The sequence below is a fragment of the Carettochelys insculpta genome, chromosome 26, assembly GCF_033958435.1.
Source record: "Carettochelys insculpta isolate YL-2023 chromosome 26, ASM3395843v1, whole genome shotgun sequence".
Lineage (NCBI taxonomy): Eukaryota > Metazoa > Chordata > Testudines > Carettochelyidae > Carettochelys > Carettochelys insculpta.
The window spans coordinates 10,230,350-10,252,588 of record NC_134162.1 but is presented as its reverse complement, the minus strand read 5'-3'; the positions used below and the strand labels follow the sequence as shown (position 1 = coordinate 10,252,588).

The 22,239-nt window shown below is 40.7% G+C and overlaps 1 protein-coding gene across 5 annotated transcripts; it reads left to right on the top strand.

Moving 5' to 3' along the window:
* The first annotated feature begins 882 nt into the window (after window positions 1–882).
* RBBP5 (RB binding protein 5, histone lysine methyltransferase complex subunit) lies at window positions 883–21,714 on the top strand. Of its 5 annotated transcripts, none has more exons than XM_074977565.1 (14): window positions 883–938; window positions 2,235–2,260; window positions 3,111–3,283; window positions 4,161–4,301; window positions 4,893–5,055; window positions 5,747–5,856; window positions 6,632–6,751; window positions 7,081–7,234; window positions 7,353–7,424; window positions 8,052–8,169; window positions 10,192–10,261; window positions 10,969–11,198; window positions 12,683–12,760; window positions 17,589–21,714. In XM_074977565.1, the coding sequence occupies exons 1-14, from the start codon at window positions 920–922 to the stop codon at window positions 17,615–17,617; spliced, it is 1,503 nt and encodes a 500-aa protein (XP_074833666.1). In that variant the 5' UTR covers window positions 883–919; the 3' UTR covers window positions 17,618–21,714. The 5 variants fall into 5 exon arrangements, with proteins under 5 accessions (XP_074833666.1, XP_074833663.1, XP_074833662.1 ...); XM_074977562.1 differs by having other exon boundaries at window positions 12,683–12,877; window positions 17,592–21,714; XM_074977561.1 differs by having other exon boundaries at window positions 12,683–12,877; window positions 17,589–21,713.
* The last annotated feature ends 525 nt before the right edge of the window (window positions 21,715–22,239 follow it).

Below are 22,239 nucleotides of genomic sequence, written 5' to 3'. Positions count from 1 at the left end.
GTTTGCTGCCTGTGGAAACAGGGACCTTTTGAAAGACCCCCCCGCCCCGGTTTTCGAAAGCCCCTTCTTCCTAACACCATAGGTGGCGTGTGATTGAAAAGCTGCGCTTTTGAATTGGTGTGGCTACTATTATGCTAATGAGGCACTGCATATTCATAGTGTCTCATTAACATCTTTCAAACTCACTCATTAACATGCCCCTTCTGAAAGGCAGGGGCTTATGTAAGCACAGCTACAAACGATCAAAAATAGCAATCAGTGGTCTAGGGAAAGAGCTGATCTTCCCCAAGAGCAGGCCTGGGATGGAAAAATCCAGTGCCATGAGGACTGCTCTTTTGGGGGGGGGAGGGCATGGGTGCTCTACATCTGTTTTTCCTGAGTCTGGGGAAAAAGTGCTTTTCCTTCGGGGAAGGGAGGAAGAAGGGGGTGGGAAAAGTGGAGTGTTTTTCCGATTTAGTATCGACAGAACGCATTGTGTGTAGAGGCTCTGCGGCATTTTTCTCGAATGTAGATGTAGCAGCGCCCCCCCGCCCCCCGGGGGATAGCCGCGCTCCTCTAAGCGATCATTCTGTTTTCCGTTCCCCATCGCCCTCTCCCTGCGGCACACGGAACCTTTCTCACTCGACTGTTCGCCGCGGGCCGGACCCTTTTCCGTCTGTACCACTTAAGGCTGCCCGCGCCGCTGCCTGATTTCCGCGTTCGCGGCGAGGCGGCTCGCCCGGCGCTGCGCTTCCTTCCCCTTCCCCCTGGTGCTCTCCAATGCTGTTGTGTGAGAAGCAGAGCGCTGGGGGCGGGGGGGAGCCGCGAGGAGGTGCGTGGGGGCAGTTGATCAGGCAGAGTTGGGGCAGCCCTCTTCCGGAAAGAAGCCCACGGGGTCTTTGACAGGCAGCTGGGGGGACGGAGCGAGACAACAGCTAAGATGAACCTGGAGCTGCTCGGTGAGTGGGCGCGAGCGCTTTGTACCACTTCCTCCGCTGTGGGGCTCATCTGCGCCCCTCTCCCACGGGGGGGGGCTGAGGGAGGCGGGACCACTTCGTCGTGGGGTCCGATAGGGGAGGGTGACCGGGGTGGCGAGTGGGGAGCGGGAAGGGCTGGGCCGGCGGGGCTCCCCCCGAGGGCGGAGTGGAATCCGCTTGTGCCGGAGAGTTCAGTCCCCGCGCAGTGCAGAGCTGGGCCCGGACGGGTGGGGAGGGCCCAGCTCTGGTCCCCTTGGGTGACGTTCGCTGAGCGGTTGGTTGGCACGGCCCGTGCTGCGATGCAACTGTCAGCGGCTTTCTCATCATTTTCCCTTTCCCTGGGAACCTGCAAGAGCCTCACCCGGTCCGCATTGCTCTTGTGTGCCCAAGCTGCAGCCCCTTCCCATTTCCCCACCTGCCCGGCCACTATGAATGCTGAGCAGGTGGAACTTTGGGGCTGTCCTGCTCCCCAAGGCCTGGGGCTTTCATTCTTCAGACAGACATAGTTTCTCGAGTTCATTTCCCTGCCTCCACATAGTTCAACTTTATTATACTGAGAAGCATTTCCGTATTTGAAGTCTAGAAGTAGGAAAGCCAAATTTTGGAAGCAAAGTCATGGGGCAGGAAGCTTCAGGTCTGAGAGTTTTGACAGCTGTTTGGGGCAAGAGTGCTTTTGGTTCTTCTCGTGACCCATTTTGTCTTTGATTCTGTGACTTAGCAGGGGCAGCAGTGTCTGTGAAATAGTTACCAAAAGCTGGAAGACTTGGTCAGGACGCTGGGCTAATATTAATAAAGCAGAACCCTAATTTTGCAGTTCAGAACTACTCAGAATATTGTAGGGCCAGGCTTTTTCTACCAGTGAGTGCAGTTAGCAATTGAATAATCAATATTTAACATCTTAAGGTTGGAGAGGATCTGAACTTGAAAGAGAATCTTAAGAAGTTTTAGAAGGGAGCTAAGGAATGAGGTATTAATTGAATATAATACTCAATTAATTATACTCAAAGGTCCACAATGATATATGCATGATTTATCGGTTAGTTTAAGGCATGATCTTCTTATATGAAGAGTGCTGTTAATTCTCCTTGACTGTACTTGGAGGTTAGTGTACTTGTAGGATCAGGTCATGTCAGTTCAAATCATCAGTGTAATTGTAAATCTAAGCAACTAGAATAGTGATAACTGGCTTCCATCTAAATGGAAACGATATGGGACTGCTTAGTATTAACTGTGATTTTTATAAAATTTAATTCAAGCATGATGTTTGCTCTTTTGCAGAGTCCTTTGGACAGAACTACCCTGAGGTAAATATCTCCTTTCTCAGAGATCACTCTTATCTTTCTTACTCTTTGTTGGTTTACTGACTTGATTTTATTTGTATTTACTTTCAGTCTTTCCTGCATCATGTAATTGTTGCTTTGGAAAAAAAAAAACAAAGGCCAAACAAACAAGGAAACTGCTATAGGACTGCTTAACTGAGATTTTAAGAAAAGAAAATCTTCATGCCTTGCAAATGTATCCATCTCAAAGTTAGTTCTGCTATTGGAGCAGGTCTTGTTTGTAAACATTCAAGTGGAATAGGAGAGAGATGGCTTGTTTGGGCATAGATCTCTACACTGAGTAGTTCAGTATTCTTTAAGAACAAAAAAAAAACCTGTTCATTTATGTGTATGTTAGTTCTAGACAAAAATAACATCTTCAAATCTGGCATCTGTCAGGTTAAAATATGGCGCTCCCAGAACATGTGAAAAGTATGCTGTTAGTGTAAAACTCAAAAATAAAAAGTCATCTAGGACTGTCTTACATTTATGCTGGCTGTTTGTTTGTTTACTGTTTGGCTTGGAGAAAGGGACTTTTAAATGTGCGTCCTTTCCTCCTTCAAAATAAATTGTGAACATACTTCTGTACTTCCTGAACTTTAGAAAATGCTCAAAAAAGTAATTTCACTCTGGATGATTGGTCCTCAACCTGGCTGAGCGTGCCTTGAAGATCTGACTATGATGATCGAAACATCTGGTTCTTGGTTTTCCACTGAAATCTCAGGTGGTAGCTCGTATATTTTGCCCATGAGGTTTGTAGGCAGGTAAAGTGCGCACAAAGCTTGAAAACAGAAGTTGACTCTTAACTGTCTCTTCTCTCATTGTTTATTTCCAGGAAGCTGATGGGACACTGGACTGTATCAGTATGGCTTTAACATGCACCTTCAATAGGTGGGGCACACTGCTTGCAGTGGGCTGTAACGATGGCCGCATTGTCATATGGGACTTCTTGACAAGAGGCATAGCCAAAATCATAAGTGCCCATATCCACCCTGTCTGTTCTTTATGGTAAGAAATTGTGTCCTAGAAATTGTATGTGAATTTAAATGTTATGAAATTTTGGGCTAAACCAGTGTTTATGGGAGGCTCCTAAGGGATTATAATAATTAATGCCTCCTTCCATACCTCTCTTCTAAATTTCCTAAGATCCTTTTTCATGTTCAGAGCTTCTTTAACCATTTGATGTTGGACACCACGCTTTGCACGCTGGGTTCCTTTGCCTTATTTTAGCTCTCTTTTTTCAATAACTACCTCTCTGTGACCCTTTTTTTTTCCTACAACTGTGAATGGCAGGTCTTTCAAATTTGATGTGTTAAGACTACAGCATCAAGAATACTTCTCTGTAATCTAAAAGAGCTGTCTTTCTGTCAAGAGGTGTAACTGGCACTTAAAACCAAGGAATTTTAAAGGATACTTTTACTAGTAACTTTTTTTAATAAATTGATAACTATTCTTGCTGTTTTCCTGGAGGCAGCATAAGGTGGACAGGATTCAGTCCAAGGTTTCACTCTGTGCATGACTGTAATCTCTGTATTAGCATAATATCTCAGCCTGTTGTTCTACTTTGTTGTGAATGTAATTTGGTCGAGTCTGTGCTTGCTGTTGGCCATATAGTGCAAAGTGCTAGCCATTTTCAAGACCCATTGAAGTCCACCAACAAAAATGAATAAATTATGATCTAAGGCAGCACTTCATAGGAGCCAATCCTCTAAGTCAGTTTTAATGAAATTATATAGCTAGTCAGTCAGTGGAAACACAAAGATAAAAGCTACATGCAGCTGCCCAGTAGACAGTTTTATAATAGCAGCTAAAAGACTATTTTTTGTGAGCATAAGTTTTTTGTGTATTTTTTCCTTAAAAGTTAATATATTTTTTTTCCTTGCAGCTGGAGTCGAGATGGTCACAAATTGGTGAGTGCTTCAACTGATAACATCGTATCACAGTGGGATGTTCTGTCTGGAGACTGTGACCAGAGATTTCGGTTCCCTTCACCCATCTTGAAAGTTCAGTACCACCCCAGAGACCAGTAAGTTCTATATAGAAGGCACCTTCTTAGGAAGCTGTGATGAGCTGTGGGAATGCTCTCTTTCCTGTAGTTTGTATAATCATGAAAACCTTTATGTCTTGTAAAAGGATTTTTTAAAAACCTGAATGTTTTGTCTAGTCCACCAGATGCTCTCCCTTCAATAGCTTAGTAATGTGAACAAGACAAAAATGCTTTTGTTATGACTCTAGTCTGTTTAAAGATAGCTTTGGAAAATGGAAGAGGATAAATGCAAGGAAATGTTTCTAAACATTTATTTATGTATCAGTTGTGCAAACAATAGTTTGTAAACTTGGAAGAAATGTCCATAAAGAGATGTACACAAAAAAGGAAAAAAATAAACATCAGATCATATTGTTTCACTGTTGTGTGCTAGAATAAGTAAGTTAATATCTGGTGCTCATGAATACAGGAAAGAAGTGAAAGAAACAAAAGAACTTGTATTCTATTCAGCTGCAATGCTGCCCTGATTTTCTCAAATTCCTTCAACTTTTTCATACTGGTAAATGTGGAAATTGGAGACTTTAGGAAGAAGAGACAAAACTCCTAACTCTTATCTTTTCTCCTCTGCAGAAATAGGGTTTTAGTGTGTCCCATGAAATCTGCACCAGTGATGCTAACGCTGTCAGATTCAAAACATGTTGTTCTACCTGTGGATGACGACTCTGATCTGAACGTGGTGGCCTCCTTTGACAGGCGAGGGGAATATATCTATACAGGCAATGCCAAGGGGAAGGTAAGATCTCACTGTGCTTTTGCTCAGTGAGTGAAATAGTTACAATATTGCAATTCCTGGTCCAGGTGCCTGACCCTTCTGGGGATGAAGTCCTTTGTTTTGGTCTGTGAGACTTGTTCCTTCAGAGTTCTGTGACTCATCACTCATCCTCTTTGGTAAAGCGCTTTGACTCAGTCTTTGAAATTAGTAGAGGAAAAATGCTATTTAAGCACTAAGTGTTTGTGTATTGCTACTACATTGAGGAGTCCTGTGGCACCTTAGAGACTAACAGATTGTCATATGTGTGCCACAGGACTCTCCCTTGTTTTTGCAGATACAGACTTAACACTGCTACCCCTCTGGTACTTGGACTGTTATTGTTTTTGAGAAGTTATTTTGGGATCTGTCTTCATTCAGTGCACTTCAACTACATGATAAAAAGTGTAATAGATGTATAATTCTTACCAGAGGTACTCAGTAAGGTACACATGTTGATTTACACATCTGTCTGTGAGGTAGCTATTCTGACTATTTTTCTAAGAGGTGTTACAGGGTGGAAAAGTTCCTTCTTGCTCAAAAGCACAAGAAATATCACAGAATAAAAACTAAGATTCTTGACTTAGTCTCTGACACCATACTGAGGTTACACAGCCTCACATTGTGAGCGTTAATGAAGATACTGATTATTGTTTGTTTTTTTTTTAATCTTCAGATCTTGGTATTAAAAACAGATACTCAGGATCTGGTTGCTTCCTTCAGAGTAACAACTGGAACCAGCAACACCACTGCTATTAAATCAATAGAATTTGCCCGAAAAGGAAGGTGAGTGGAGGTGAATTGGAGATAAAAGTTTTTAGAGCGGTGAATGGACTATAAATACACTAAAAGAACATATGTTAATCCATGTAGACACAGATATTAACCATAAATATTTTGAAAGCCTTTCCTTACTCTTCACCACTAGAGTTTTGTTTACCTCTTCTACAACAATCAACCCTTGAAGTACAGCAGTGAATAACATTAGATGTGTTCCATTCTGTTTTAAGATTTGTGCTCTTTTGGATAAAATATTTTGAGTAAAAGAACATCAATACTTGTCACTATTGCTCCAAAATTAGTTGTTGTGGAGGATGTTTCAACTGTAAAATTCAGGGTCAGTCTTAACAACTATACACTGTCTGTTGCACAAACAGAAAATATCAAGAGCTGGATATCTCACAGAATAGTGTTTGGGTTTCACAGTTTTGGCTAGTTTATAAAGGATAAGTTTACTTTTGAATTAAAAATGGGGGAGAGAGACGAGATGAGCTGGATACATCCCTAGCATATTTTTTCCTGCTTATCATAGGTACATGTTACAGTTAATGTTTTGTTTTTATGGGGCTCAAATGTGCAAAGTCTCATGTGTCTTCAACTCTTATTGACTTCAGGAGGGAGTTGTGAGTGCTCAGTGTCTTTCAGATACAGACCATTGGCGTTAAATGTATAATAAAAAGTATGGTATTTTACCTGTGAGTGCAGGACTTTTTAAATACTTTTAAAAAATTCTCATTTCAATGTAAGTATCTGTCTTCTAACTGTGTTCTCCCTCCCATAGCTGCTTTTTAATAAACACAGCTGACCGAATAATCAGGGTATATGATGGTCGGGAAATACTAACCTGTGGGCGAGATGGAGAGCCTGAGCCAATGCAGAAACTGCAGGATTTAGTAAACAGGTAAGACGCAACAGAGCAAATGGTGGCTTGAGAGAGAAAGCTGCATCCTTTTGTATAGCATTCTCTGCTCAGTATGTTCAGACAAAGAATAGATCTTTGGTGTAAGCTAATAATTCTTTCCCATGAAAACTTTGCAAAAATCCTTCTCCACATAGTACAGTACACATTGCTTTGTTTTACGAATGGGTTGTTTGACCATGAGCTGTTCTGTTCACTCCCCCTGAAGCACCTGGCATTGGCTGCTGTCGGAAAATGGGATGCTGGGCTAAACAGATCTTTGTTCTGACCGAGTACGGCCGTTCTTATGTTTTTAATTCCCTTGCATGCAGGACACCATGGAAGAAGTGTTGTTTCTCTGGGGATGGTGAGTACATAGTGGCAGGATCAGCGCGGCAACATGCCCTGTACATTTGGGAAAAGAGCATTGGAAATTTAGTGAAAATCCTCCATGGAACCCGAGGGGAGCTGTTGCTAGATGTAGCAGTGAGTGTGTCTCACCTAATTTTTCTGTCTCTGTTGTTGTTCTAACAAATAAGCGTTCTTAATCCATTTAAAAATAAACTTTTTCTTTTATCCCCTTTTACCATCTGAATGATTGTAGTGGCATCCTGTCCGACCAATTATCGCCTCCATTTCCAGTGGTGTTGTGTCAATATGGGCTCAGAATCAAGTGGTAGGTGTTTTATGGATCCATTTTCACAGGGAGTTAATTTTCTCTGAGCAGGTTGTTTTTGGAGTGTTCTGGCAGGCAATGCTTCACAAAATAGTCTTTCCAAAAACTTACTGAATTTGCTCATGATTGAGCAAAATCCTTTGGTGTGTATGTAACGTACGTTGCTGTACTTAAAATTAACCGACTACTCATTTACTTAAAGGTAAGCCTCAGCATAAATGCCTTGATGAATCTGAGCCTTATTTCAGAGCCTGCGTTCTCACATAATGGGAGCAGTGTCTTTCTCAATTTATTATTTGCAGATAACTGATCTGAGAACATAATTCCAAACAATAATGGTGAACCAAAATGTGCATCTGCCTGGTTGTGGGAGTCTTTATTAAATGTGCAAAGATGCTATCAGATTTCAAGGGCTGAAGGAAATAAAAATGACCAGATGACCACAGAAATTCCTTTTTCCAGTGGTTAGTCTGCCATGTGACTGTGAAGCTCAGAGTAGGGCTGGTCTTGTGACAGTGTACATGGTTTGGAGGATTTTGGTGCAGAGCTAGAACATAATTGCACATGTCTCACTGAAGCTACTGCTTGTTTGCACGAGGTAAAGTTCTCTTTGAATTTGCGGTTTAGGAAAACTGGAGTGCCTTTGCGCCTGATTTTAAAGAGTTGGATGAAAATGTAGAGTATGAAGAGAGGGAATCAGAGTTTGACATTGAGGATGAAGATAAGAGTGAGCCAGAGCAGACAGGTAACATGTAATGCAAGTGTGCATATAATGGAGGTCTGGCTCTGTATGCCATTGTTTATTAAATAATTCCAATTTTTGATACATAATCATATAACTTAAATTTTTATTTTATTTAAAGCAGTGGTAGGTAGTAGCTAGATGCTGAATCATAAAACAAGCTGGGATTATTGGCTATAGACAAAGCAACATTCTTCATTAGTGGTTTTGTTTCCAGGTTTGATATTTGACATTCAACACTTCATGTAAGAAATGAGTTCAGCATCTAGGGTGTATAGGCCTTTATAAAGTCAAATACCTATGCCCAAATAAGATATAACAATAAGTAAACCTGCAGTATGCCTCTTGGATGCAATTGTTGTTATTAGGCTATGTCTACACTAAACATAGCAGTCAACTGCTGATACGCAATTTCAGCTGCACCAATTGCTTAGCTAAAATCAACTTAGCAGCAGTCAACTGGTATGACTGTTTACACAGAAAAAGATCGAAGGTAGCATTTCTCCTGTCAACGTTACTTAATCCTCACCACTCACAAGGAGTTCCGGGGCCTACTTTGACCCTAGAAAATGCTGTTTCATGCATGCACGAAACAAAACCCTGGAAGATCAACCCTGAGCAGGTCGATCTTCCGCAGCACTATAGACATAGGCTTAATATTTACTCTTACTGAAATTCAAATGGTAGCAATGTAACTTCACCACTGGGTGGTGCCAAAAAACCCAAAACACCCAACTGAAAGACTATTTGTAAATCAACAGAAGGTAGGAGGTTCCAAATTACATACATAAATCTGCCATGGCTGAACACTTTTCATACATGTTTTATAGCACATGCAGTATCTAAGGTTACTTGATACCTGCGCCTTTCAACCATAACTCATAGATTCATAGTATTGTAGGACGGGAAGGGACCTCGAGAGCTCTTCTAAGTCCAGCCTTGAGTTCAAGGGATTGAACGAGTATTAGCTAGATCAGTGTTTCCCAAACTAATTTGGTCATGGGGCGTTTTTGGGCTTGGAATATATTGGTGGAACACATACGTGCTGGTCCGGGGAAAAGGGAAGGGTGAGTGGAAGGTTTCATACTGGAAAATTTGCTGCACATGCTGCTCAAAAGTTGATTTAAAAGAATTAGGTTTTTATAGATGTCGTCTTTTACGAAGAACAAAAAAAAAAAATCATCTGCATGAACAACTAAAGTCCTCCTGCCAAGAGTATGCTTAGCAACCTTGTAATTAAGTTTAAAAATAAGTACAAACCCAAAACGACATGTCATTGTAACAGCTGAAAGAAGGATGGTTAGTGTCTTTCTTTTGTACAATCCGAATCAGTTCTGTTTTGGCAGGAGTCACATAACAACGATACTATTATAAATGGGTTATAAGTATTAATACATCTACAATCTAGATACTATTGAAATACCTTTGTATTTTTGATACACATAATTTTATATTTAATATTTTAGAAGGAAAAATATTGCTAGCATCAGTTTTTTTTCACAGAACACCTATTCACATCCTGCACAACACCAGTGTTCTGTGGAACACAGTTTGGGAAATGCTGCTCTACACCATCCCCGACAGGTGTTTTGTCTAATCCACTCTTAAAAATCTCCAGTGACTGAGATGCCACAACCTTACTAGTCAATTTATGCCGATGCTTAGCTATCACGATAGGAAATATTTTCCTAAACTTCCCTTGCTGAAAATTAAGCCCAATTGTTCTGTCCTCTCCTCTGAGGTTAAAGAAGCACCTGAATATGTCTTGTTACATGACCTCAGTTGGATTAACAAAGTATAGCTTGTCTTTTAAAACATTACTGGTGCTGTATCACCTGGACACTTAAGGAAGAGTTGAAAAATCTGATTCTGCTGTATTCAAGAGAAATATCCTAGGCATTTTTTCCTAACTTTTAATGATTCCAGATCTCATATGCTAGACATTCAGGCATCAGCTAAAGCTCCTGAAAGACAGGTGTTTGTTTTCCCTACCAGACTACATTGCCACATTTCTTTGTTTTTTAGGTGCTGATGCTGCAGAAGATGAAGAGGTGGACGTCACCAGTGTTGATCCTATTGCTGCCTTCTGTAGCAGGTAACTTAAAAAACTGAAAATCTTAAATACGTGTCCAAGATTCTGTGTAGTATAGAAATTGCACTCATTCTATATGTGACACATGGCAGTGTTCTGATTTCCATGTATTGGAATTTTGCATGTGCTCCCAAAAGTGCTGAGAGGAGTTGCATGTCTAGAGAATAACTTACTGAGACTGGATTCTGTCTCCAAGTGTACAAGACAATCGTATTCTGCAGTCTTATGTGCCTTACTAACCAAGTGTAAAACCCTAACATTTCACACTAATGCTCAATCTTCAGTTGGCTTTGAGAAACAGTGAGGTTATAGTCGTGTCCCATTGCTCTCCCCTGTTGCTTACCCCCATATCCATGGCAAACTTGTAAAGATACGTTGGTTTCTGCCTTCTTAATTTGGTTAATCTTCAAATTTCACATCATGATCAACAAATTTGCATTCCTGGGAGACCTATGGAAATCTGTTAGCACAACTTTGTGTATCATGAGGCACACTCGTCTCCTACAGGTTAGTTGCCTTGTCTGTGCAATGCCTTGTCTTTCCTTCTCTCTTTGTCATTGGTAATATATGTTCTTATTCTCTGGAATAGGCTGGTAACTGTGTAGTGTCATAGTGTGGCTGCTCCCTGCAGACACAATCTTACATTAGGGACTTCAGAAAAGTATATAAAATGTACATGGTTTAAAATTAAAATACATTCTCCTTTACAGTGATGAAGAATTGGAGGATTCCAAGGCATTATTGTATTTACCTATTGCTCCTGAAGTGGAAGACCCAGAAGAAAACCCTTATGGACCCCCACCTGATGCTGTCCAGACCTCCCTAACTGATGAAGGAATAGGTTCTGAGAAGAAGAGGCAGTCCTCATCCGATGGACCTCAGCCACCAAAGAAGAAACCCAAAATGACCAACATTGAACTGCAAGGAGTGCCTAATGATGGTGAGTGAAAGCTGCCATCATTGCAGTGTCCATTCTGCTCTCAGTAGGAGTGTTTCAGCTTTGCAGCATTCCCAGCAGTTTCAAGGTCAGGCATGGCAAAGTCACTCTCTAATCCTGTTAGTCAAAAACCTTTGATAGTAGTCGTCTTTGGCCATCCCCTATACCAGGTTCTGTTAAATCACGGCATCCTGTGTAGCTTTTAAAGAGCAACAGATATATTTGGGCATCAGCTTTTGTGGGCAAAACACGCACTTTGTCAGATGCAACTGAAGTAGGTTTTTGCCCACTAAAGCTTATCCCCAAATAAATTTGTTAGTGTTTTAATGTGCCATAGGACTCCTTGTTGTTACAGATACAGACTAACACAGTTACTCCTCTGAGACAAGTTCTGTTGTAACTTGCATTCCTTTAGAAATAAGCGAAGTCATTCTAAAAACAGTGATTTTTCCTGCTCTTTGTACTTCATTTATTAATCTGCATCTGATGAAGCAGGTCTTTGCCACGAAAGCTTACGCTCCAAAAAAATCAGTTGGTGTCCAAGGTGCCACAGGACTGCTCGTTGTTCATTCACTAATCTACTCATTTAGCCACAGTAGGATAAATTGGAAGAGCTTCGCCATTGAATAAATCACTTTTCTGAATGGGGGGACTAGCAGAAATATAGCATTAGCTGGGGTGAGAGGAAGGCTGTAGGAGTGGGGCACAGGAGCAGTGGAGGAGCACACAATCTGGGCGCTGCAGCTTATCTCTGCAGCACCCTTGCAATGCCCATTTCTCTGCCCCCACCCCTCCTCCAGGCACTGCCCTTTGCTTCTCTGATTGGCTGAAATTCTGGCCAATCAAAGTGGTGGGATTAAAGCCTCCAAGCAGTGCTGCCCCCTCCCTTCCCTTTCCCTTGGGGCAAGATTCAGGGAAGCTGTGGTTCATATCTGGGCTGTGGGCCAGGGGTTCCCCATCCCTGCATTAGATGTTTTGCCTACAGCAGAAATGCAGTGTTATATGGCAGTAGTTAAAGGTGGCGTAAAGTAAAAGCCCATGTATACTGAGTTTATAAGTGTGATCAGGAATAACAAAATACATTTCTTTATGTTGCTGTATTTTGCCTCGGAAGGCAGCCAGCTCCTGCTAAAATTGTATTTGTCTCCTTGATAAAAAGCTGACCTGCATCCTCAGGGAAGGCGTTCTCTCCAGCTCCACTGATTTAGCGGTTGGAGACTGTGACACTTAGGCCAATGGTGGCTGCACTAATCGTTGCCATAACTGTAGTACTTACCCTCACCCACTAATTTCATGCAGCCAAAGTGATTTGGGTATTGGATCAGCTTAGTGATTTCTAGAGATAGATGACAGGGTTTTTTGCTCTAATAAAACCCATCTGGTGATATCAGAAATGTAAGGGGATGGTGCATGCAGTGACTTCGGTCTGCCAGTTCAACAGCTATAATGCATGTGTGACTATTTCAAGTTCACGTGTCTATTGGCAGAAGTCCATCCGCTGCTGGGTGTGAAGGGAGATGGTAAATCCAAGAAGAAGCAAGCAGGCAGGCCTAAAGGATCAAAAGGTAAAGAGAAAGATTCTCCATTTAAACCGAAACTCTACAAAGGGGACAGAGGTGCTTTACCTCTGGAAGGAGCAGCGAAGGGTAAAGTGCAGGCGGAGCTGGGACAGCCTTTGACAGGTAAGGACCCAGCGTGAGCGTCGTTGGCTTGCTTGGTGGCCTTGCTTTGTACAGACCCTGACTTGATAGAGTCTTACCACTTTATCTACCCAAATGGCATTTGCTCACTAATTGTTTAGCTGCTGTCAAGGACAGGCAAAATTTTCCTTTCTAAAAATGATCACAAAACCAAAACAATCTACAAAATGAAAACACAGTCTCTTTAACGTATATTGCAACTAAAAAACACATGACATTTTCTAATAATATTAATTCAATCTTTTATGTCAACAGCAAAAATACTAGTGGTGTCTTGATTCTTTATTGTAGCATGGGATGGCTCTCAAATTCATAATAGGTTTGATTTGGCCAGTCAAGGAAGCAGTTTCTTGACATCAGTATTAGGGAAGAACGTAAATGATCTGGAGGATTTTGGGTTGTAAGGTATTGTTCCATACCATCATCAGTAGTGGTTGATATGTCAAAGAACCTTAAATTTTGCGTAAACAAAACAGAGAAGGGGAAACACTACTCGGTAAGAGCACTGCTGCTAGCAGTGGCTGCTTTGCCCTGGTTGCAGATGCTTAATAGTGCAAAGACTGTTGCTGGATTTTAGAAGCTTGTTTTTCTGTTCCTTATTTTGGTCTGTTGTACATTTTTAGGCATTATTTCTTGATTAAGTTGGTAGCTTTCATATAACACTGTTCGCTGTACAAGCCTTGCTATTCAAGACATACATCTCTCTCTCTTTCTCCCCCCGCTTCTCTGCAAGGGACTAAATATTTTGTGGACTTCCACAAAAGTAGTAGCTATTGTTTTTGGCCAAGAATAAAAATAACTTTCAGCAATTTTGCTTATGAAATCTTTTTCTTTTCTCCTCCTCATAGCTTTTTCTAAATGCGCAGCTACTGAAGCTTATATTTTTCCTTTGTGTTTAAATGGTTTCCGACAAACTATATACCAGCAACTTTCTATTAAGCCACGGTTTCCCACGCTTTATGTTGTTGGGACCCGGTTTTTTTAGTACCTTTTTTTACGGTCCAAGAATATAAATGCATATTTAAAAAAATGAAAAATGAATGAATTTTCAGTGTTTTATTATTTATTCATAATAATAATGGTACATAATAATAATAATCTTGATATAAAATACTTAAGTGCCTAACTTACTGTTATGATGATTACGCGGGGAAAATACAAAACATACCAAATTAATACGATCATGTGCAATAATTTGTGTATTTTCTAGGGTCTGGTATTTTTTTTTCCAAGGACCGGTACTGGGCCACAGACCACACTTTGGGAAACACTGCATTAAACAAACGCTTTATTTCCTGTTTAAAAAAATTTTTTTTGATCTTCCTTTTAGGAGATGCACAACACTCTGATCTGCCTGGGGAAAATGAGCTCTTTCTAATCCTTTATTACTTAAAGGAGCTTTTAAAAAGAACACTGTCAAGAGGAAATTTAATTTTCCTCTTGCATCAGTGTTGGAATTTCATTGAATTCAGTGGGAAATTCATTACTGTAAGTGAGAGTAGGATTTGCTGACTCCTATGTTTCTAGTCGCTTTCTGGTTCTTGTGCATGAACATTAGATTGTGTTTGGCTTACCTAAATATGGGAATTTAGCAATTTAACAATACCTTTTTTTAGCTGAAATGGACTGAAAGCCACTGTCAGCATTTCACATATACTGAGTAGCAGATTAGGATGCTGCTCTTCTGCCTGTATATTTGGAAATGCTCAGCCAGGCACAGAAAACTGGAGTTCACTGTGTTTAAGCTCCATTTTCTAGGTATGTTTAAGTTAAGAGTGATGCATGGAGAGCCAAAAACATGATGTGATTCCTACACAAAATTTTGCAAGTCCTTGAGTACAGCAGTTGCTGCTATGGATTTTAGGCTGGCCAGATTTGATTTTTTTCTCCTTCCTTCCCACACTGCTGATCCTATGTTACCCACCTTGCTCATTGTCCTTCCTGCTCTGCTCCTGTTATGTTGCTTGTACTGGTATCAACAAGTGCTTGTTCTTTGCATATGATGGGATATGATAACAGAAATTTGTCTACCTTCCAAGGCAGAATTTGTTGGATGCTCAGCCTGATTGTTTTTTCTTGTTGGCACTTAATCTCTTATTGTACTGCACCTTCCAAAATGCTTGAAATTGAGCTGAAGCTGTTGGCCTAAAACAAATGTGACACAATGTGAAAATTATGCTTGATGATGTTGAATGGCTTCAAATGTCATCCTTGTTTTGGCACTTTGAGGTGTCTGCAGTTATCCTACAGTGCTCAAATAGTTAAGCACGTTACGCTTTCTTTTAGAACAAAAAGATAGTGCTAAAGAATATCTGGTTTCTGAGGATTCTGAACTACCTTGGCAGACTTTCACTGCACATCCTCCATCCACACTGCAGCATCTTGTGCTAGAGGGATGGAACCAGTTTTAAAACAAATAAGAATGAGTGTATGCAGAATGCTATGCCTTTTTCTTTTGTCTCAGTGTTAATAAACATACATATATTCACATAGCAATAAATGGAAAAGCATCATACGCTTTGCCATTCACCACTGCAAAAAAGAAAGGAAAACATTGAAGTTGTTCAGTGCTTTTAATAAATATACAAGGGGATTAACCATTGAATTTACGTGGCAATGCAGGCTATCTGTTCTAAGCAAATGACATTACCATCATCAGGTCTTGTGTGTTTCAGATACTACTTGTGCAGTCCTACAGGTGTGGCTTTATGAATATGTATGTTTGACTTGTCTGAGACCTTTTTTTGTAGGCCAATAAGCCTACATTTCCTTTGCAGCTTGCCTTCACTGCTATTTCCATCTCATCTATAATTCCTTTCAAAAAGAAATATCCCTGTATGTGACTTGAATGCAGCAGAAATTAAAATAGGCTCCTTTTCCCTAGGCTCTGCACATCATTATAAACTGATAAATGTCAGAGCTAGATGGAACCATTATGGTATAGTCTGACAACCTGTAGAAGCCTGGCTATAGAATTTCACCCATCGTTGCTGATGCTGGGATGTGCTCAGCTGTATGGCTTATGTGAAATGGTTGCTGTGAGGCCAATGGAGGCCACCTGCTTTTTCAGAGAGCCTGGAAAATGGGGCTCCTCTTTCCTAAGGAAAGGTGGGTTTAACAACAAAAATCATTAGTCCATCACCCACTAGTTTTAACAATCTTAATGGCTGCTAATGAGCAATGGAGCCTTTTATTTATTTATTTCATTGTCCTATCAGTAAGTGTTTTTTTTCATTAGTGCTAATTCTGATGTTCTTGAGCTTGCATGGGCATTAAACAAATAATTAGTATTACTTTTTTACAAATTTTATCTTCTATTGAGATCCATTAGTACCAGGTTTCTCAGCAATCAGTCCATGGACTGGTGCCTGTCTCTGAGATCTCCCTGACGGTTTAGGAAGGCAGCTTCCTAAACAGCTTCCTGTTAGCCAAAAGGTTGAGAAACACTGCATTAGTGCAAGCTCCTGCAGAGTCATATTCGGCTGAATGGGACACTTCATAGATCCCTGGTTTAAGCACTGGCCTGCTAAACCCAGTGTTGTGAGTTCAATCCTTGAGGAGGCCATATAGGGACTGGGGCGAATAGATGTCAGGGATGATGCTTGGTCCTGCCAAGAGGGCTAGATGACCTCCCAAGGTCCCTTCCAGTTCTAGGAGATGTGTGTCTCCAAATATATATCCATGTCAGTGAATCTCAGTGCATGACTGAGGTCAATATTCAGAGAATATACTGGTGACTCAAGTTGATGGAGTAGGCAGATATGACCGACCCAGAGGAATGCACACTCTTTCAGCTCCTGAAGCCCAGTTAGCTCATAGACAGAAATATTCAGGTCTACCTTCTCCACTTTCCCTTATCCACCCTGTATTCATGCTTGCTCTGTCAGGCAGTCAGTTTTTTCTTGAACGCATCAGATGTGCCACTTGTGGATATTCACTTTCAGACACAGATGGTTTTCTCCTGGCTTTAGGAGTCTTGCCTGCTTATGGTCTGACCCACCAGGCAGAAGCAGATGCTTTGCTAACACTGATTTTTACCATGCTTCCTGCTTAAAGTCACTAGTTCCTTGCAGTGCTGCTCTGTTAATTAGTCACCCGGTTCCTAAAACAGCAATGCAATGAGCATACTTCGTCTGAAAGCTGTTTACTGCACTGTCATGATGCATTCAGTCTCTGTAAGCCAGGTACCTGGGATGCTGAGCCCAGTGCAGATGAATCTCTGCTGTTGTGCCACTGAGTCTGACAATAAATGCATGTCTCTTCAAGCGATCCTGTGAAATGAGTTACAGTATGAACAAACTCAGTTGCCTGGACAATATTATAATTTAAGACTGAACCCGTCTGAAGAACTGTTTAAATCTAAAACCAAATGCAACTTATGTTGTGGTTGGTTGTGTTGTGGTCTAAGTTTGGGGGTTAAAGTCTGAAAATCAAGCTAGGTAAGTTTGCTCAGGCTTCTGCACAATTAGAACGGAGTTCGTGTGATATTTCGGTATGTATTAGACTTCTATGCACAGATCCCTTACGTAGTGGAATAATCACCAAACCAGTGTCTGTCATGCTGTATTGACCGTATCTGTCTTAGCCTGTTCTTTTGGCAATGTTAGCATATGTGGTGGCCTCCAGTTTCTGCAAACACTTGTTTGGATTACCTGATTATTAAATATCTTTCACCTGTCTTTGATCTCTTCAGCAGGTGGTGCAATCTCAGAACTGTTATGAAGACATTCTGCTTCTCTTCCTCTGTTCTTTTCTGTGTTGGCACCATACTGTGGAATATGGACAAGGTGCTTGGTCAGATAATGGACTGACTTTGACTTAATACAGCAACCTGATTGCTCATGGATGCAGGGAGTGACTTTTATAAGAAGTGCATAATGGAAGAAAAAATGGCCTTCATTCTTTTTCCTCAACTTCTCTCCCTCGAGCAGTGTAAGATATTGACTCTCAGAACAGGAGATTTTTCAAACAAGCTTAATGGACAATCTCCTTAAAGTGTTTGCTAAAGTGAAGCATCAGCTTTCCGTAAGCTAGGAAATCATTTTGTTTGTTTCTTTCAAAGGTTTATTTAGTTCTGAAGCATGCCAAGATTTTTATTCCCAGGCCCATGTATCTTCTGACCATGTATTCCTGAAAACTTCAATTTCATTAACTAATTTCAGTGAATTGTTGTGTTTTGTTTTATCTTCTGTGCCATCTCACCAGTACTTTATAGTGAGCTTAAAAAAACAAACACCTGTTAATATCTTCATACACACAGCCCTTTTGTACTCCCACTGCTTGTTGTGTTCTGATGCTATGCTAGCAGGCAAGGATTCTGGTGTAGGAGCTGAGGTAGTCTCTGAAGACTGCAAAGAATGAGCACTTTGTATAGTGGTTAGTGGAGGTAAAAGATGACAACTTCGTGACACTGTTTGGTGGCAGAGCTGGGGAAGGAGAAGACAGAAGCATGTCTAGATAAAAGAGCCAAGAGTGTGACTTTGTTGCCGTTAGGCTATGGTATAAAAGGTTGCATTTTGCTACTTGGTCTCTTCATTTAGAGCGTTAGTTCATTTTATATTATCATATCAAGTGACTTTATCATACCCCTATTTGCTAACTGTTCTTGCAGTTAAATATTGGGGGTTTTTTCTTCATCTCAGACTGTATTTTAAATGCTCAAGTTTTTTTGTTTTCAAGTTAAATATCTAAAACCTTGAACAAGACCCAAGAAAAGCCAATCATGAAACTGTAACACAAGGTTAAGAGCAAAGGATCCTTATATATTGCTTTAAAAGTGGTCAGATTTTTTTCCCCTGGTGGAATAAGGGAAGGAGAAAGATGGAGGTGTGTATGCTTTTCTCAGCCTTTTATTTCTTGCCATGTATATTTTAAATTCCTTTGTCCCCCAGCAGCTTGTATCATCCTGCCACTGTGCTTCTGTGCAAAGAGAACTGAATGGGAGCTTCCCTCAGATCGGTCAAATTTGTTCCTTAACTGTCCATGCTGATGATGAAGTGACATTGATTGATTAATGTGTGCATAGGATCAGGGTGAGGCCAAAGAGAGCAGCTGCCCCAGGGGTCTCGCAATTTGAAAGGGCCCAGGACTCTAAGCCATTACTACAGCAGAAATGGCAGTGTCTGATGCCCAGGCCCTTGAAGGGCTAGCTGGGGGAGGCTAGCCTCTAGCCCCGCCCTCTCCATGTGAGGCCCTACCCCTTCGTGGCATCCAGAGCTCTTCCTCTCCCCTTCCCTTGCCCCCCGCCCCGGGCCAGCACAGTCTGTCCAGCCCCTTTGCACAAAATTACTAAGTTATGGAGTATGTACCTTAGGCATCGTTGAGGTCAGAAAAGAATTTCTTGCAAACTAGTAGAGACAGGAAATGAGGTAGAGGATATGTTGCAAATTATACTGCTGGTTCTTCAGTGTGCTGAGCAAGTGAACTCAGTTGAGGTGAAGGCTCCTAGTATCTTTCATGAGGTGCTCCTGACTCTGTAAGAACGGACCCCACATAAATAAAATCAGTGTCTCTGTTTGAACAGCCAAAATAGACCGTTGGGCTAGCTTCCCCATGCAGTCATGCAAAAATGTACAGGGTCTGGAAGATCAGTTGTTAATTTACTTTGTACAGTGTTTGTCATATTTTCCGCAAGTGTTTACTTGTTTAATACTTTTAAAATGTAGGATGATATTGTGTAATGTCCTCTTTCATGACAATATCACCTAGAATCAACCTAGAATAAGTTGTACGGCTGCTCACTCTTTGCATTTCAGGCCTAGGTTTCAAACTGCAGATGAGAGATGCACCAAAAAGTCATGGAAAAACTGAAGTTCAGCAATACCATTTCCCCCAGTAACATAACCCTGACAATAGATGTAGCCGCGTAATCCTGACAATGCATTGGAATTTAAGGTGATGCTTATTCAACTCCTCTGCAAAAGGAAGTCTATTCTGCTTGAGATTTGCCAGATAGGACATCACAGAGATTCTCTTTCTCTATCCCTGCCTGCTTTCTGGGTGATGCTAGCGTGTTAGTGGGCTTTTTATGCAATAAATTAAAAAATGCTTTCAGTCTCAGCCCTCCTCATTGCTCAGGCTGTGTTACACTTGCTCTTTGTCTGCTTTCATTTATGTCCTTGCCTTAGTATATTCAGCTTTTTTTTTTTTTTTTTTTTTTAAGTTCAAAACATCTTTCATATAAAAGTATCCATTTGTGCCAGAAGCCCAGGAGGGTGAGTCAGGCAGGTACTGATGTAGAGACTAAATTAAGCAAAGAAGCCAGCAGCTTAGATAATAAACAGTGTAAGATGAAGAAACACTGTAAATTGGAAGTTCATACAAAAGCTTGTGGTTTTGTTCCTAACTTCTTGTCCAGTGGCTTACTTCATTTAATGAAGCTATTTTTTATTTCCCCCCTCACATATACTCTGATAAGATTTCCTTGTTTTTTGAGTTCTCTGGACAGCTCATTTCACCTTTCATGCAGCTCTAATGATGTATCTGAATCTGTCACAAGCTCTACTGCTGCCCAGGTAATGGCTCTGAAGATTGTCTTAAAACATTTGAATTGTTCTGGACTCCAGCCTTCCATTGTATCGAATGCTTCTCAAATTGTACAGTGTATGTCCTTGGGTTTTTTCTTTTGTCTTCTTAATTCATTATTTTGGTATCTCTAGTTCTGTACAAAACTAATCAGATAATGGCCAGTTGGTAGTCATCACTGATACAGAGCAGTGATGTTAGCTTCTGTGTTTGTAAATAAAGAGGTATGTTCTATTTCTTAAACTTCTGGATAAGTCTCTATGTTCCTTTAATTCTGCTTATGCCTAAAATCCTTATGATGATCTAATTATGCTAGGTGCTATTGAAACATAGAAAACCTCTGCCTCGGAAAGTTTTCAATTGAAGGATTATTTATTTATTTTGCTGTAAGAGTTTGATGACAAACCTTATTTAACAAAAACAAATTCCTAATGTAATAAAAATGTTTTCATGTTCTGTTAAATAAACCAACAAGTGCAAACAGATGTTCTTACCTATAGACCCCTTTGCGTTTGTGTGCAACACAAAAGTTTCAGGTTTTCTGTCCAGGAAGTGAAACTGACCACAAGAGAGAGTGAAATTGATGTAATTGAAGTTGCTCTGATCTTATGCTGAGCTTTGTATAAATTTTGAGAGAATGTAGCAATGGAGAAGGCATAAATAGAGAATGATAAACTGGATTTTAAAAATTCTTTCCACTTTCATAATTCAAAGTGGTGTCAGTAAGAGAGGCAGGGCTTTTTTGTTGTTGGCGCTGTTTGTTTTAAAGGAAAATGTCCCATGTTCCTGCAATCTGATTGTAGGCAGTCTTGATTTTTTGCAATAGCCAGTGTTAAGTTCACTGATCAGAGACTACTTTTGCATGCTGGACTGTTGTCACAATACTGTATTGCTGCTCCATCAGAAATAAATGCCATGCTTACTTCTCATGACACACAATACTTGGCACATGATTGCATCTCTCTTTGGAGACTTTTACAATTCTGGTTCCAGAGCAGTGGCTCACAGATTCTCTTTGTTCCTGTCACCTACCAAAGGGACGGTGCCCGTTTTGCTAAGGTAAGAATTGAAACACTGTGCCTCTCCAGTGGTCACTCAGTGAGTCAGTAACTGAGTCCAGAATAGAACTTGTGTCTCAAAATTCTCATCTAATATGAGAGGCATCTGAAGTCAGTGAACATGCACCTCTGCTAGTGATAAATTTAACCTTGGATTTCTGATTTCCAGGCTTATGCACTAATGTTGATATTGTCGGCTCAAATGGGACAAACTGGCTTTACTAACACTACAGTTGTAATGGGCTTTGGCTGTTTTGGGGCTTTCTTCATTAAATAATCCACTTAACATGGTTACCTGTTTCCATCCAACATTCTTTTTGTCGTCATCCTGTGCTGGTGGAAGGCTGGCTTATGACATCATAATTGGTTCACAGTAGCTTGTGTTAGGGAAACTGTAGAGACTTAATTGAGCTGTGGAAGGAAGTCCAGAGTTACGTCACCTCCCCTGCATATACAAAATGTCTCCTCTCCTTTTAGAGAGGAAAATAGCCCAGCATGTAAGTGGTTATACAGGATTAATAGATTTACCAGTTTACCTTTATAAACACTTGATGTTCTGATGGCAGTGAATTCAAAAGCTTATCTTCATGATCCTGGAGATTTGGGGAATGCTTCAAATTTCTGGGAACACTTATGTAAGACAGTACAGCTTACGTACACAATAAGTACTAATTTCCTAGTGTTTTGATGGCATTGTACTGGGGTTTCAAGAATGTATTATGGAGAGTGTCTTATACTTTGGAGTTGGAGAAATTCAACTGG